The sequence below is a fragment of the Eurosta solidaginis genome, chromosome 5 (genome assembly GCF_040869045.1).
Source record: "Eurosta solidaginis isolate ZX-2024a chromosome 5, ASM4086904v1, whole genome shotgun sequence".
NCBI classification, from domain to species: domain Eukaryota; kingdom Metazoa; phylum Arthropoda; class Insecta; order Diptera; family Tephritidae; genus Eurosta; species Eurosta solidaginis.
Window position 1 is genome coordinate 93389447 of NC_090323.1, and position 17705 is coordinate 93407151.

Consider the following 17705-nt stretch of genomic DNA (forward strand, 5'->3'; position numbering starts at 1 on the left):
ATTCTCAAGCTCCTTGGCGGTGATGGTAATTGGTGACGTGCTGAACTTATGTTTACGTGCGTGTCTGTTGGCCCTCCGTCTATTTTTGTCGACCGTAGAATGCGTTATGTATTGTCGGCAGAAAGCGCTCGTGCATTATTTCGCATCCGAGAGCACTTTGTCGCCAAAGGCGATGGGAACATTGCCATTGTGCCTAGACGGATTCGATAGGGACTTTACAGTGAACCAAAGTTTAACTACAGCGGAAGAAAGATTACAACCGCTTAGGTGCTCCTCTCATTTCGTCCGCTTGTGTTCATCCACAAGCAATCTGATGCGTTGGGTTATATCCCTTATTTGAGGGTCGCCGGTCTTATAAGGTCACGTTCTCTCGCTAAACTTGCGGCCTCTGCCGGGAAGTGGGGCCGAATTTCGGGAATTCTACCGGCGGGAATGAAACGAGCCGAGGCGGATTCAATAACCTTGCGGAAAGCACGCTCCACTTGGCGGGCATCAGTTGGGATAGGGAGGGCAGCAAAGCGCTTGTCTGTAAAGTATTTGTATTCGTCCCACTTTCCTTTTTTAAAGTTAATGAAAGTGCGTTTTTCTGCTTTGATGAAGTCGGCGGGACGCTCGAGCGAAATAAATATAGGCAGGTGGTCGGATGCCAATGTTACCATTGGCTGCCAGTTCACGCAGTATATGAGTTCTGCGCTCACGATTGAAATATCCGGCGAACTGTGACAGCTTCCTACCATACGTGTGGGGGAGTCTCCGTTTATAGTGCAGAACGTCGTTTCTTCTATTTGATCCGCTAACATCTCACCCCTACTGTCCACCCGCAAGTTTGAATGCCATAGATCGTGATGGGCATTGAAATCGCCAAAGATAATGCGATTGTTTCCAGTGAGTACGCTGCTGATATTAGGGCGATATCCACTGTGGCAACAGGTGACAGGAGGGATGTAGATGTTGATGATTTCTAAATGTGCATCGCCCGACCGGACAGATAATCCTTGACGTTCTAAGACACTGTCCCTGCGGTCGATGTCGGGATCAAATATATGATATTGCACAGTGTGGTGTATGATAAACGCGAGGCTGCCTCCATTTCCGCTCTCGCGATCTTTTCTGTGGACATTAAACCCAGAGCAGGCCTGCAATGCAGATCTTGCTGTGAGTTTAGTGTCTTGAATCGCAGCAATGCGGATGTTGTGCCGCTTCATGAAGTCGACTATCTCCGTGATCTTCCCAGTTAATCCATTGCAGGGGGAGACGTCGTCACTCTGGGAGTAAGTGACGGGTGACTACGCCTGGGTTGTAGAAGGCCAGAACGCGGTTGCTGTTGAGGTCTGGGACTAGACGTCCTTGGGTAGGCATTGGGGAACCTGGTGTATTTGGGTATGCGGCCTGGCAACATGCCGCAATGAAACCCATCGGGGGGGTTGCCGTCGCGGAGACCGGAACATCTAGGAAAGTGGCTACGTCCATGGCAGAAGCTGCATCGTGCGGATGTCGCAAAGGTATATATTCTGTGCTGGCAAACGGTGCAACCTCCCGGTAGGGAGTAAGTCTGTTTCCCTGGCCTACACAATTGCTGCCGGAAAAGAGGGGGAAGAAGACGGGGGCAGGGGCTGATGCTCGGAATTGCTCGCGACTCTACTAAGGATATTGTAGATATGAGTGGGAGCAGCCGAATGAGTTGGTGGCGCCGTGGGGCGCCAACAACAGCGGGTACTTGTTGTGGCTTGCTGAGCAGCGGGCTGCTGGACGGCATCGGGAGCGCAAAGGCGCAGATTACGGGACGTCCTAGGACGTGAACAGCAAGGAGCCACAAAACATTTATAGAAGTTAAGTGGACGTCTGGTTTTGGGGTCTAGCCCAGAACAACCTGTACGATGCAACCATCTCTTACACGAGACACACTGAAAAGAGTATGACCGTCCTAAAAAGATTATTTTCCGGCAGAGGGTTCAGGAGACGGACCCGGATTGGGTTCGATACCTTCCCGGAGAAAGAGAATATGGAGCGGTCCCGCTGCAAGGAGCTGCTGGGAGGATGACAATTTGTGGGAGGGACGCAACAAATTAAACGGGGTTACACTGAAATGGCAGTCCTTGGTCGGGAAAAATCCCGAGTCGCTCCGGTACATAGAACCGACGGCCTTGGGATGCGAAAAATGGTCATCTGAGGCAATAATAATATGCTTTAGCACGATTTATATACATATATATCGATTGAGAATACAGCTAACATGCAATTTTATTGAAAAATAGTGGATAATGACTCATACATTGGTTAATGACTCATATCTCTATGGCAGCTTGACCTCTAGACAGAAAAAAATACACGAAAAATCCTGTTGTTCTAGCATGGCCCTATTATAATACCCCACAGTGAATATTTCTCAAGGCATGTTGATAAAATGTGTACCTACAAAGTCTGCACATCTATGTCAATGCTAAAAGGGCACAAAATGTGTATAGATGGGGCTGCCTCAAGGTGATCCCTGGTACAACGGGCAAAAATACTCTCATAAATAGTGGCTAACTTGAAGAGCTACAGGGTACCCTAAAAAATGGTTTAAAATTTCCATCCTAAAGCGCAACGCTTGAATTATACAATAAATAAAAAATTAGGAACAAGTGCAGAATACATACATTTGTCAAATAAAAAAAATAAAAAATCGGAGTTTATAGAGATTTTTATGCTGATTCCAATGGTATATTTCTTTTTTGATGCAAATGAAAGGTTTGGGGGTAATTCCATGTCAAAAGGCGAAATTATGAATTTTTCAAATCAAAATATCTCCGAAACTAGTGGATGGATTTCAAAAATTAAAAAATCGGAAAATAACTTATAAAAATACCTTTCATCTGGTGTATATATGCTTTAAATTTTCTAGTCTTTATTTACCAAAAATTTGAAAAAGCTCTTTTTTGCATTCGTGAACGAGCTGATATTACCTTATAACTCTTATGTTTATTGTTATGTTAGCCGCTCCAACACCGGCTGCGCCATGCACAGTAATTCTGCGTAGAACGCCTTTCTGTATAGGCGGCCTTCGGGCCCGCTTATAAAAAATAACCCTGGGCTACGCCATGCCAAGCCTGGGTGGGTGGTATATGTCGGGGTGATGTCGTTCTGCGTAGTACACCCTTCTACGTAGAAGGACATCACCGTGGCGGTAGCCACGGTTAAACCACACACGCGGACTTGGCATGGCCTAGCCCAGGGTTATTTTTTATAAGCGCGGCCGAAGGCCTCCTATGCAGAGAGGTATTCTACACAGAATTACTGTGCATGGCGCAGCCGGTGTTGGATCGGCTAACATAGCAATAAACATAAAAGTTATAAGGTAATATCAGCTCGTTCACGAATGCAAAATTTTAAATAGTTTACCTTTGACGTATATTTTAGCAATAAAAAATTTGCAATGTTATACAGTATGTATTTTTGCAATTAATTAATACGTATAAATTCTATTCTGTATATATTTTATCTACTATTAATTTGCTTTATTGTCAATTTCATAAATTATTATTTACTAGCTCCTTCATGAGTACATTTTAACACATTTACAACATTTTAACTTTTGCTTACTTTTAAGTTTTTAATTGAAATTGTCAAGCGTTTAATTCAATACTGTTTAAATATTACTTTAAAATTGATGACTGCTTATGTCGTTTATATCGTGTATTACATCTGAGAATTAAGTGCCGGTATATTTGGTCTGTATAATTGTTTAAATTGTAGACTGATAAATAAATAAATAAATAAATGCATAAGCCCATAACATTATATATATACATACATCGATAAAATAATTGAACTCATATGACACCTTCTTTGTTTTTCGCCCCTAAATAATCAAGTTATACCTTCTAATATAAAGATATACTAGCAGACCCGTCCGTTTGGTCTATCTCTATACATTTTAACAAGCTTTTTCCGTCTAGCTGTTACTTTTGTTTAAACAATTTGGCTGATATAAGAAAGGAATCAAGTACTTTTTTTTATGCAGATCGAAGGTAAATATTTCAAAGTTTTACTGAAAAGTAGAATTTTTGAAATCCATCCAGCCGGTTATGAGTTATAGCTCTGTAAACAAAAATTTTATGAATTTTTGCTACATTTTGGCAATTTGCCACGCCCCTATAATATATATCTTCAAATTATATTAACTGTACCATCTCACGTAGCTAAGCTTTCAAATGTAAAAAACCGTTTTAAAATCGGAGTATTCTGTGTGAAGTTATGTGCATACATGGCATTTAGCGACTTTATTTTATAAGATTTATAGATATACCAAATTAAAGGTAATGAAATTATCTTCAACACGATAGTATTAAAGTGTTTTGTCAATAACACATTTTTTCGACTTATTATTCGATTTATGATAAGTTTATTTTCCCATAAAAACATAATTTTATTATAGAAATTTCTTCTGAATATAGATGTTTTATAAATCACACAAAACCTTGTTTTATTACCTATCTAAAGACATTACAATTTTCAAGATTGACTATATAGTTTCAAAGATATTTTGTTTTAAAAAAATGTAAAATTTACCTTTTGACGTGGAATTACCCCTATAGTTATTATTTGCACCAAAAAAAAATTATACGGTTGAACTCACCATAAACACCACTACCGATACTCATATACATTTTTTTAATTTGACAAATGTATGTATTCTGCCAAAAATTAAAAATGTGGAATTGTAGCCAATTTATCAAGAAATTGCGGTGTCGGTTTATAAGGACCTCCTTTGAGCAAGCAATTGATAAACGTGTATGTTTTGTCAAAATGCTCTGAGCAAACGAACGGACACTTAAGAAGGCTATATTCACTTGCTTTGCATACTTCGATCCATATTTCGGGTTGGATTTTATATAAGGTGCCACGATTTTCAAACTTTTGCTGATTTGTAGAGGTAGAGGGGGTCCTAAAAATCACAAAATTATCATCCGCAACTCAAGGAAACTCTTGGTTTATGAAATATAAGCTTTTTAATTTCCAAATTTAGTAAAATTTCAACTTAAGTCCTGCACTTAAAATTCGGGTCGCACATGTCGATAGCGGTATCAAAAGACGCATATTTGCGTCAAGATTCAGAATTCGGAAGCAGAAACTACATTTTTTTTTTATCTCGTTTAAAAGTTATTCGCGGAAAACCCGTCGGTATTATTGTCGCTTTTTTCGTTGTTGCAATTAAACAAACGAAAACAAATGACGGTGGTGAATAGTGTTGCCAGCTCCGCAACAATATCTTTTTATCTTGGTACAACATTATAAGGTGGTGGCACGTCGAAATAAATGCAAACAAACATTCGCTATTAAGGTATTTTGTTTTTGTAAAACAGTTTTAATAATTGTAGTCTAATATTATTTGGGGGTGCTGCGCAGAAGGGTGTACTACGCAAAAGGACATCACCGTGGCGGTAGCCACGGTTATACCACAAACCCGGACTTGGCAAGGCGTAGCCCAGGGTTATTTTTTTTATAAGCGCGGCCGAAGAACGCCTATGCAGAAAGGTGTTCTACGCAGAATTACCGTTGGAATCAGCATAAAAATCTCTATAAAGTACAATGTTTTATTTTTTTTTTTTGACAAATGTATGTATTCTGCACTTGTTCCAATTAAATACATTAATTTCAAATTATTCAGAGAATTACAAAACAAAATACATTGATAGTGTATGTTTGTTTGCATTTATGTCGACGTGTTACCACCTTATAATCTTCTACCAAGTTAAAAAGATATTGTTGCGAAGCTGGCACACTATTCACCACCTTCATTTGTTTTCGTTTGTTTAATTGCAACAACGAAAAAAGCGACAATAACACCGACGGGTTTTCCGCGAATAACTTTTAAACGATATCACTATCGACATGTGCGACCCGAATTTTAAGTGCAGGACTTAAGCTGAAATTTTACTAAATTTAGAAATTAAAAGGCTTATATTTCATAAACTAGAGTTTCCTAGAGTTGCGGATGATAATTTTGTGATTTTTAGGACCCCCACCACCCTCGAAAAAAAGAAAAGATGGAAAATCGTGGCACCTTATTCTAAATATTCCCCCATATTTCTTCCAACAAAACAATTTTCTGGAGCTCGAAAAACTTTTTAAAAACCTTCTTTTCTAGGCTGATGTTTCGTATTAAAATATTTCCATTTAATATGAAATCCATCAAAATTAGAAAAAATCGTAACATTTTTCAATCTGGTAGCTTGTTTTTGGTGAAATTGTCATTGTCACCGCAAAAGTCAAGTGGCTAACGTCACACTAAATGGAATTACCTCCGTTTTTTGTATCATGACCTGTAAATGGATCGTACCTATATCACAAAAATGCTAATGTGATGCTGCCATAAAGACCATCTCGACATTCATATCTCTACAATAATAATATTGCATATTTGGCGTTAATATGTGGTTAACAAATATTTATAAAATGAACGTGCTTGTCAAAAACGGGAAAAATAGTGTTCAAACACATGCACTCAACTACAAGTCCACAACTACTCTTCTAAGGAAAGAGGATTCAACAAACATGGAAAGAGCTCGACATACGCATCATCGTGATATGTCCAAATTGTTGCAGCAAAATAGAAATGTTCTGTTGGAAATATGGCCGTATAACGACCCATGTTCGTGGATTCATTTAACTGAAAAATATAAAAGGAAAGTTTTTGGACGTTATGGGTTGCTGACAGGAATATGTCCCAATATCTGTTTCAATATGCGTCGAAAAGATACAGTCAGTTCAGCAAAGGAACCCTGTTCTTTTTACAAATTAATAATAAATGCTAAGACCATTGAATCATATCGTAGTGAATTAATTGAGCGGAGGGAGACCGAAATTGCTACCAAATTGATAAAACTTGAACAGTGGAAAGTAGAAATGCAAAATAGGATCTTAAAAAAGGAAGCTGAAGTATTAGCTATAAAACAGGAAAAGCAAAGGTTAATAGAAGAAGTACGAAGGCACTTCGGTTTCAAAGTAGACCCTAAGGATGACAGATTCAAGGAAATGCTGGAACAAAAAGAACGTGAGGAAAAAAAGAAACAAAAGGAGGCTAAACGTAGGGCCCGGCAAGATAAAATGTTGACAAAGTTGGCAGAGAAAACTTCAGCTCTATAGCAAAAAGATAAACACATATCCCAGTAGGAACACATTCACAATTTTCAAAGCTCTAGAGCTTACGGGAGGGTGCCCAGCCAGCATTTTTTGAAAATTTTGATCAAAAAATATTTAAATATACCATAATATGATTAAATACGTTCAAATTTAAAAGCATTTTCTGTTCGAAAATCGTCGGGAGAAAAATGTGCCTTAAATGTTATTATTCTGGAATAATCATGTATGATTCCTATTTCGAAACGTTTTATTCATATTTGATATTGTAAAATTTAGCTTTAATTGTTTTAGAGTAATATTTAACTGGTTTTCACATTCATTTTCTGATCATATTCGTGAACATAAGTATGTATTTCAATCGTTTTGGTTGAGATTTTTTGAATCATTTTTGTATGCGATTTATTCTTCATATCTCTTTCAAAATAAGATACTACATAATAATCTTTTTTCATCAAGGGAAGAAAGCGTGCGAAAGTGAGCTATTTGAACCACAGCTCACTCGCAAACAAACCTGACCGATATACACCTGCGATTACAACTTCCAACATCAGCTATGATCGTCAATATCTTAAAATCCGATACGGTACCTGTTGTTGTTGTTGTAGCAATGCTCGCCCCACCTAATAGCCGCGACCGATCACAAATTGTCATCAATATCCTCTAACGGGAGTCCAAGGAAACTTGCCGTTTCAACAGGGGTGGACCATAAGGAAAGGGGTGTTAGAGGCGTTGGTTCCACATTACAATTGAAGAGATGGTTGGAGTCGTGTGGGAACATTGCAAGCGGGGCATACGTTTTGTATGTCGGGGTTGATTCTGGATAGGTAAGAGCTTAACCTGTTACAATATCCAGAACGAAGTTGAGCAACCACCCAGATAATTTGCGGTCCATCTTTTAAGACATGGGGGAAGGGTAGACCCTTCCAGGTCTTGCAGTAACGAGCCATGGTTGACCGCATCGAAAGCTTTTGATAGGTCTAGCGCTACGGACGATACGACTCACCTATGTTAGCTACTTTCCCAGGCGGGACCACCTTGGCCATTTTCCATTTCTCGGGTATGACAAAGGTGGAAAGAGACAGATTGAAGACATGCGCTAAATATTTGAAAACCTCTTTCCCTAGGTTTTTAAGCATCGGCATGGCTATGCCGTCTGGGCCCACTGCTTTGGATGGTTTAGCGCGACCAATGGCGTCACCAACCTCTCTAGCGGTGATGGTAATTGGTGACGCGCTGAGTTTGTGTTTATGTGCGTGTCTATTGGCTCTCCGTCTATCTTTGTCGACCGTAGGATGCATTATATATTGTCGGCAGAAAGCGCTCGCGTCCGACAGCACTTTGTCGCCAAAGGCGATGGAAACTTTGTTGTTGTTGTTGTTGTAGCGATAAGGTTGCTCCCCGAAGGCTTTGGGGAGTGTTATCGATGTGATGGTCCTTTGCCGGATGCAGATCCGGTACGCTCCGGTACCACAGCACCAATAAGGTGCTAGCCCGACCATCTCGGGAACGATTTATGTGGCCACATTAAACCTTCAGGCCATCCCCTCCCTCCCCACCCCCAAGATCCATGAGGAGCTTGGGGTCGCCAGAGCCTCGTCTGTTAGTGAAACAGGATTCGCCGCGGATAGGTGAGGTTGACAATTGGATTTGGAGAAGCTATATATTGCGCTGGCAACCTGAAGGGTTGCGCTACACACCCCTTGAATCTGGTATTTTAGTCGCCTCTTACGACAGGCATACCTACCGCGGGTATATTCTGACCCCCTTACCCGCTGGGGTAATGGAAACTTTGTCTTTGTGCTTAGTCGGATTCGATAGGGACTTTACGGTGGACCAAAGTTTACCCACACCGGTAGAGAGGTTACAACGTCTTAGGTGCTCCTCCTATTTCGCCCGCTTGTGATCATCCACAAGCAATCTGATGGGTTGGTTTATATCCCTTATTTGGGGGTCGCCTGGATCAAGCTGTGTTATAAGGTCACGTTCTCTCGCTAAGTTTGCGGCCTCCGCCGGGAAGTGGGGCCGGATTTCGGGAATTCTCCCGGCGGGAATGAAATATGCCGAGGCGGATTTAATGACCTTACGGAAGGCACGCTCCCCTTGGCGGGCATCAGTCGGGATAGGGAGGGCAGCAAAGCGGCTGTCTGTAAAGGATTTATATATTTTTCCCACTTTCCTTTTTTGAAGTTTATGAAAGTGCGTTTTTCAGTGACGATGAAGTCGGCGGTACGCTCAAGCGAAATAAGTATGGGCCGGTGGTCGGATGCCAATGTTACCATCACCTGCCAGTTGACGCAGTGGCAAAGACGCTTGAAGCCATTTTGCTCCCTTATTTCCAAGCACATTTGAAGCTAGCCCCTCATCAGCATGGCTTCAGAAAACTTCATAGCACTACCTCCGCGTAAATGTCATTGGCACCCAGATAAATTGCGGTTTGAATCAATATCCCCACCATAGAACAGTACTCGTAGCGTTAGACCTATCAAAAGCTTTTGATACGGTCAACCATGGCTCGTTACTGCAAGACCTGGAAGGGTCTACCCTTCCCCCATGTCTTAAACGGTGGACCGCAAATTATCTGGGTGGTCGGCAGGCATCGGCGCAATTCAGAAACGAAACATCAAAACAAAGGAGAATTAAACAAGGGGTGCCACAGGGTGGTGTCCTATCCCCGCTTTTGTTTAATTTCTACATATCTAATCTACCTTCACCACCGGAAGGAGTCACAATCGTTTCCTACGCCGATGACTGCACAATAATGGCCACAGGCCCAGGCCCAAAGATCGATGATCTATGCAATAAAATAATCGTCTATCTCCCTGATCTCTCCAGTTTTTTCGCCTCGCGAAACCTGGCATTGTCACCGACTAAATCTTCCGCGACCTTATTTACAACATGGACGCCCCAAATGTCGACCATATTGAACATCCACGTCGATGGCACTACGCTACCGACTGTCCTACACCCCAAAATCTTGGGTGTGACGTTTGATCAGGATCTACATTTTGGTGCGCACGCAACCGCAATTGTTCCAAGAATTCAGAGCCGTAATAAAATCCTCAAATCCCTTGCTAATAAAGAAACGCTCTTGACCACATACAAAGCAATTAGCCAGCCGATTACGTGCTACGCGTCACCCATATGGTCGCCAAGCCTAAAAACCACCCACTGGAAGAAACTACAGGCCTGCCAAAATACTGCTCTCAGAATCGCCACGGGCTGTCTTCTTATGTCCCCAGAACACCATCTGCATAATGAGGCGAGAATACTCCCCATCAGGGAGAGAAATGAGATGCTGACCAAACAGTTTCTGTTGAATACCCAGAAACCTGGGCATCCCAACAGACATCTGATTGACGAACCAGCACCGCCTAGGGGCCTAAGGAGTCATCTCCGTAAGCATTTTGAGGAAATACGGCACCTGAGAACCCAGCCGTATGAAGCGGAAAAACACAAGCAGGTCCTTGGTGAACTCCATAGACAGGCGTCGGACCTTTATGTCGGGAATTGCCCGGTGAATCCAGTACTTGAAGAAAAATATCCAGAACTCGCAGAAGAGGAACGCATACTCCCCAGGGAAACGCGTGTCACTCTTGCTCAACTTCGTTCTGGATACTGTAACAGGTTAATCTCTTACCTATCCAGAATCAACCCCGACATACAAAATGTATGCCCTGCTTGCAATGTGTCCCCACATGACACCAACCATCTCTTTAATTGTAATGTGGAACCAACGCCTCTAACACCCATTTCCTTATGGTCCACCCCTGTTGAAACGGCAAGTTTCTTTGGACTCCCGTTAGAGGATATTGATGACAATTTGTGATCGGTCGCGGCTATTAGGTGGGGCGAGCATTGCTACAACAACAACAAGACGACGACGACAATTTATCGATAAAACGAAAGGAAAATATACTATCTCTGTCAATTCTGGATCAGCTGTTTTTTTTTTTACTATTTCTGTACCTTTTTTCGCGATTTGAGATTTGTTTAAATATTTCTTTTCAAGATTTTACAAAAATGTTTTATTATGAGCTCTAGTGACGAAAATAATAAAGAGGAGCTTAGACTCAATAGAAAAAAAAATCAGAAATAACTTCGATTTTTTCTAGCCCAGCTACAAGAACCTCGAATTATTGCGCACTCGTTATTTTCATTTTGAATATCTAAGAAAACAATGCATAATACATATATGTATATTTAATTAATTAAAAAAAATGTTTTACTTACAAATTTTCCTTCTGTCGTCAGTAAAAACCGCGTCGACACAAATGGCGTCGTGTGAGGGCGACGACGACAGCAAATTTGCTTAGCCAATACCAAACATGTGTCGATAGTCGTCAATAGTTATCGAAAACGACAACGGCAATACCGAATTTAACATGTCGTCGTGAGACGTCGTCGTTCAGTGACGACGACGACAATGGCAATAAGGGTGAGTAAGAAAAATCGAGCAGCTAGAGTTGGGTCGTTTCGTTCTGAACTTGTTCAATTGACCGGGTCTCTCAACTGAACAAGTGAACTAGATCTTCGATTTCGGTTCTTTTTGTTCTTTTAGTTCATTGGTTATTTTAGTTCGTTTTATCTAATGTTATTCTTTATCTCTTCTCGTTCGAGAACATTCACCCTTATTGTCATTCTCGTCGTCGACATCGTCGTTGTATTTCAGTCGACGTCACATCGTATCGACGTCGTCGTCACTTCGACACCAAATCGGTATTGGCTAAGCTTGTTGAGACGACGACGACAATTTATCGATAAAACGAAAGGAAAATATACCATCTCTGTCAATTCTGGATCAGCTGTTCGATTTTTTTTACTATTTCTGTATCTTTTTTCGCGATTTGAGATTTGTTTAAATATTTCTTTTCAAGATTTTACAAAAATGTTTTATTATGAGCTCTAGTGACGAAAATAATAAAGAGGAGCTTAGACTCAATAGAAAAAAAAATCAGAAATAACTTCGATTTTTTCTAGCCCAGCTACAAGAACCTCGAATTATTGCGCACTCGTTATTTTCATTTTGAATATCTAAGAAAACAATGCATATTACATATATGTATATTTAATTAATTAAAAAAAATGTTTTACTTACAAATTTTCCTTCTGTCGTCAGTAAAAACCGCGTCGACACAAATGGCGTCGTGTGAGGGCGACGACGACAGCAAATTTGCTTAGCCAATACCAAACATGTGTCGATAGTCGTCAATAGTTATCGAAAACGACAACGGTAATACCGAATTTAACATGTCGTCGTGAGACGTCGTCGTTCAGTGACGACGACGACAATGGCAATAAGGGTGAGTAAAAAAAATCGAGCAGCTAGAGTTGGGTCGTTTCGTTCTGAACTTGTTCAATTGACCAGGTCTCTCAACTGAACAAGTGAACTAGATCTTCGATTTCGGTTCTTTTTGTTCTTTTAGTTCATTGGTTCTTTTAGTTCGTTTTATCTAATGTTATTCTTTCTCTCTTCTCGTTCGCGAACATTGTAAATTCACACATATATACGCAGAAATTCTGAGCACGAATGTCGATGATGCCACTTACACTAAAAATATGTGTGGTCATCTTTGTGTGTGGCACTGCTACAACAATATATGTATGCACTATTTATGAAAAACATGCTTTGCGGCCACCGTGGTGTGATGGTAGCGTGCTCCGCCTATCACACCGTATGCCCTGGGTTCAACTCCCGGGCAAAGGAAAATCAAAATTTTAGAAATAAAGTTTTTCAATTATAAGAAAATTTTTCTAAGCGGGGTCGCCCCTCGGCAGTGTTTGGCAAGCGCTCCGGGTGTATTTCTGCCATGAAAAGCTCTCAGAGAAAACTCATCTGCCTTGCAGATGCCGTTCGGAGTCGGCATAAAAACATGTAGGTCCCGTCCGGCCAATTTGTAGGGAAAATCAAGAGGAGCACGACGCAAATTGGAAGAGAAGCTCGGCCTTAGATCTCTTCGGAGGTTATCGCGCCTTACATTTATTTTATTTTTAATTATTACATTTATTAAACTTGAAAAGTTCATATTTACAATTTGTGTCTGTACTCTTTCAATTTCCTGGATCTTCCGAAATTTGTAACTTTTTTTGAAGTTAATTATACATATATATTAACTTATTTATTCATTACTCATTTAAATATACCTACACAAAGCATTGCTGAATACACACCCCCATCTATACTTTTTGGCTTTTTTCGCGGGTGCGAGCAGCAGTGATCAAATTTGCTTGAAAAAAAGAGCAGATGAACAAAAAGAACAACTTGTTCGATCATCAGAAAAAGAACTAAAGATTCGAATCTCTGAAATGAACGAAAAAGCACAACTCTACGAACAGCTGATCCAGAATTGACAGAGATGGTATATTTTCCTCTCGTTTTATCGAAAAATTGTCGTCGTCTCAACAAGCTTAGCCAATACCGATTTGGTGTCGAAGTGACGACGACGTCGATACGATGTGACGTCGACTGAAATATGACGACGATGTCGACGACGACAATGACAATAAGGGTGATTGTCCCTGCGGTCGATGCCAGGATCAAATATATAATATTGCACAGAGTGGTGTATGATAAACGCGAGACCGCCTCCATTTCCGCTCTCGCGGTCTTTCCTGTGGACATTATAACCAGAGCAGGTCTGCAATGCAGATCTTGCTGTGAGTTTAGTCTCTTGAATCGCAGCAATGCGGATGTTGTGCCGCTTCATGAAATCGACTATATCCGTAATCTTCCCAGTTAGTCCATTACAGTTTAACTGCAGAATTCTGAAGCGCATAAGGGGAGACGTCGCCACGCCTGGGTTGTGGAAGGCCAGGACGCAATTGCTGTTGTGGCCCTGGGACTGGGCGTCCTTGTGCAAGCATTGGGGTATCCGGATGATTTGGGTTTGCGACCTGGCAACATGGCGCGATGAAACCCGTCGGGGGGTTGCCGTCGCGGAGACCAGAACATCTAGAAAAATGGCACCACCCAAGGCAGGAGCTGCATTGGGCGGATGTCGCAAACCTATACTGTGCTGGCAGACGGTGCAAACGGAGGTAGGGACTAAGAGTCTGTTTCCCTGACCTGCACGATTGCTGCCGGAAAAGAGGGGGGAGAAGACGGGGGCAAGGGCTGATGCTCAGCATTGCTACCGACTCTACTACGAAGGTAGTAGTTATGAGTGGTAGCAGCTGCTTGAGTTGTTGGCGCCGTGGGGCGCGAGCAGCAGCGGGTACTTGTTGTGACTTGCTGAGCAGCGGGGCTGCTGGAAGGTAGTGGGGGGGGGGGGGGCGCTTAGGCGTAGACTACGGGCGTGAACAGCAAGGAGCCACAAAAGATTTATAAAAGTTACGTGGACGTCGGCTTTTGGGATCAAGCCCAGAACAACCTGTCCGATGCAACCATGCCTTGCACGAGACACACTGAACAGAGTATGACCGTCCTAAAAAGATTCTTTTCCGGCAGATGCAGCAAAAGCATTTCTCAGGACCGGGGTCAGGAGACGGACCCGGATTGGGTTCGATACCTTCCCGGAGCAAGAGAATATGGAGCAGTCCTGCTGCAAGGAGCTGCTGGGAGGATGACAATTTGTGGGAGGGCGCAACAAATTAAATGGGGTCACACTGAAATGACAGTCCTTGGTCGGGAAAAATCCCGAGTCGCTCCAGTACATAGAACCGACTGCCTTGGGAAGCGTCTTCCAGTGGGTAGTTTTTAGGCTTGGCGACCATATAGGGGACGCGACTGTCCAATTGCTTTGTATGTGGTAATGAGGCTTGGATGAGGTGTTGTGAAGCAGCTGAGGGCACAATAGGCCAATGGTCGGAGTGCGATCCTCAATTAATTATCTGTCTATGTGGTAATGAGCGTTTCTTTGTTTTTCCCCAAGTATTGCCAGCAAGGGATTTGAGGATTTTATTGCGGCTCTGGATTTTCGGTACAATTGCGGCTGCATGCTCACCAAAATGTAGATCCTGATCAAACGTCACACCCAATAGTTTGGGGTGTAGGACAGTCGGTAGCGTAGTGCCATCGGCGTGGATGTTCAAAATGGTCGACATTTGGGACGTCCAAGTTGTAAGTAAGGTCGCGGAGGATTTAGTCTGTGATAATGCCACGTTTCGCAGGGCGAAAAACTGGAGAGATCAGGGAAGCAGTTGTTTGTTCTGTTGCAAAGCTCATCGATCTGTGGGCCTGGGCCTGTGGCCATTATTGTGCAGTCATCGGCGTAGGGAACGATAGTAACTCCTTCTGGTGGGGAGAGTAGCTTAGATATGTAGAAATTAAACAAAAGCGGGGATAGGACACCACCCTGTGGAACCCCTGGTTTAATCCTTCTTGGTTTTGATGTTTCGTTTCTAAATTGGACCGATGCCTGCCGACCAACCAGATAATTTGAGGTCCACCTCTTAAGACATGGGGGAAGGGTAGACCCTTCCAGGTCTTGCAGTAACGTGCCATGGTTGGCAGTATCAAAATCTTTTGATAGGTCTAGCGCAACGAGTACTGTTCTATGGTGGGGGCTTTGATTTAAACCCCAATTTATCTGGGTGCTAATGGCATTTAGCGCGGTGGTGCTGCTATGGACTTTTCTGAAGCCATGCTGATGACAGCCTAGCTGCAAATTTGCTTTGAAGTAGGGGAGCAAAATGGATTCAAGCGTCTTGTCTACTGGCGATAAGAGAGGTATCGGTCGATATGACTCTCCTATGTTAGCTGGTTTCCCAGGCTTTAGTAGCGGGACCACCTTGGCCATTTTCCATTTTTCGCGCATGACAAAGCTGGAAAGAGACAGGTTGAAGGCATGTGCTAAATATTTGAAACCCTCTTTCCTTAGCATGACCGATGGCATCCTCAACCTCTTTGGCGGTGATGGTAATTGGTGACGCGCTGAATTTATGTTTATGTGCGTGTCTGTTGGCCCTCCGTCTATCTTTGTCGACCGTAGAATGCATTATATATTGTCGGCAGAAAGCGCTCGCGCATTTTTTCGCATCCTACAGCACTTTATCGCCAATGGCGATGGAAACCTTGTCATTGTGCCTAGACGGATTCGGTAGGAACTTTACGGTGGACCAAAGTTTACCTATACCGGCAGAGAGATTACAAAAACTCAGGTGCTCCTCCCATTTCGCCCGCTTGTGTTCATCCACAAGCAATCTGATGCGTTGGTTTATATCCCTTATTTGGGCTGTCTTCTAAGGTCACGTTCTCGCTAAATTTGTGGCCTCCACCGGAAAGTGGGCCGAATTTCGCAAATTCTACCGGCGGGAATGAAACGAGCCGAGACGGATTCAATGACCTTGCGGAAAGCACACTCCCCTTGAGGGGCATCAGTCGGGATAGGGAGGGTAGCAAAGCGGTTGTCTGTAAAGGATCTGTATTCGTCCCACTTTCCTTTTTTAAAGTTTCTGAAAGTGTGTTTTTCTGTGACGATGAAGTCGGCGGTACGCTCGAGCGAAATAAGTATGGGCAGGTGGTCGGATGCCAATGTTACCATCGGCTGCCAGTTGACGCAGTTTACGAGTTCTGCGCTCACGACTGAGATATCTGGCGAGCTGTGACAGCTTCCTACCATACGTGTGGGGGTTCTTCGTTTATTGTGCAGAACGAGGTTTCTTCTATTTGATCCGCCAACATCTCACCCCTACTGTCCGCCCGCAAGTTTCAATAATGCGATTGTTGTCAGTGAGTAAGGCGCTGATATTAGGGCGGTATCTGCTGGGGCAATAGGTGGCAGTTTAGCTGTCTTATAAGGTCACGTTCTCTCGCTAAGTTTGCGGCCTCCGCCGGGAAGTGGGGCCGGATTTCGGGAATTCTCCCGGCGGGAATGAAACGTGCCGAGGCGGATTCAATGAACTTACGGAAGGCACGCTCCCCTTGGGGGGCATCAGTCGGGATAGGGATGGCAGCAAAGCGGTTGTCTGTAGAAGATTTATATTCTTCCCACTTTCCTTTTTTGAAGTTTATGAAAGTGCGCTTTTCGGTGACGATGAAGTCGGCGGTACGCTCGAGCGAAATAAGTATGGGCAGGTGGTCGGATGCCAATGTTACCATCGGCTGCCAGTTGACGCAATTTACGAGTTCTGCGCTCACGATTGAGATATCTGGCGAGCTGTGACAGCATCCTACCACACGTGTGGGGCATCTCCGTTTATTGTGCAGAACGAGGTTTCTTCTATTTGATCCGCCAACATCTCACCACTACTGTCCGCCCGCAAGTTTGAATGCCATAGATCATGATGGGCATTGAAATCGCCTAAGATAATGCGATTGTTGCCAGTGAGTAAGGCCCTGATATTAGGGCGGTATCCACTGGGGCAACAGGTGGCAGGAGGGATGTTAATGATTTCTAGGTTTGCATCGCCTGACCGGACAGATAGGCCTTGACGTTCTTAGACATTGCCTTGCGGTCGATGCCAGGATCAAATATATAATATTGCACAGAGTGGTGTATGATAAACGCGAGGCCGCCTCCATTTCCGCTCTCGATATCTTTTCTGTGACATTATACCCCGAACAGGTCTCCAGAGCAGATCTTGCTGTGAGTTTAGTCTCTTGAATCGCAGCAATGCGGATGTTGTGCCGCTTCATGAAATCA

At 42.9% G+C, this 17705-nt stretch overlaps 1 protein-coding gene across 1 annotated transcript; it reads left to right on the forward strand.

Annotated features, from left to right (window-relative positions):
* The first annotated feature begins 6279 nt into the window (after nucleotides 1-6279).
* On the forward strand, nucleotides 6280-7281 carry LOC137254581 (large ribosomal subunit protein mL64-like). Its single transcript, XM_067792364.1, has one exon. The coding sequence runs from the start codon at nucleotides 6415-6417 to the stop codon at nucleotides 7126-7128; it is 714 nt and encodes a 237-aa protein (XP_067648465.1). The 5' UTR covers nucleotides 6280-6414; the 3' UTR covers nucleotides 7129-7281.
* Nucleotides 7282-17705: the final 10424 nt, after the last annotated feature.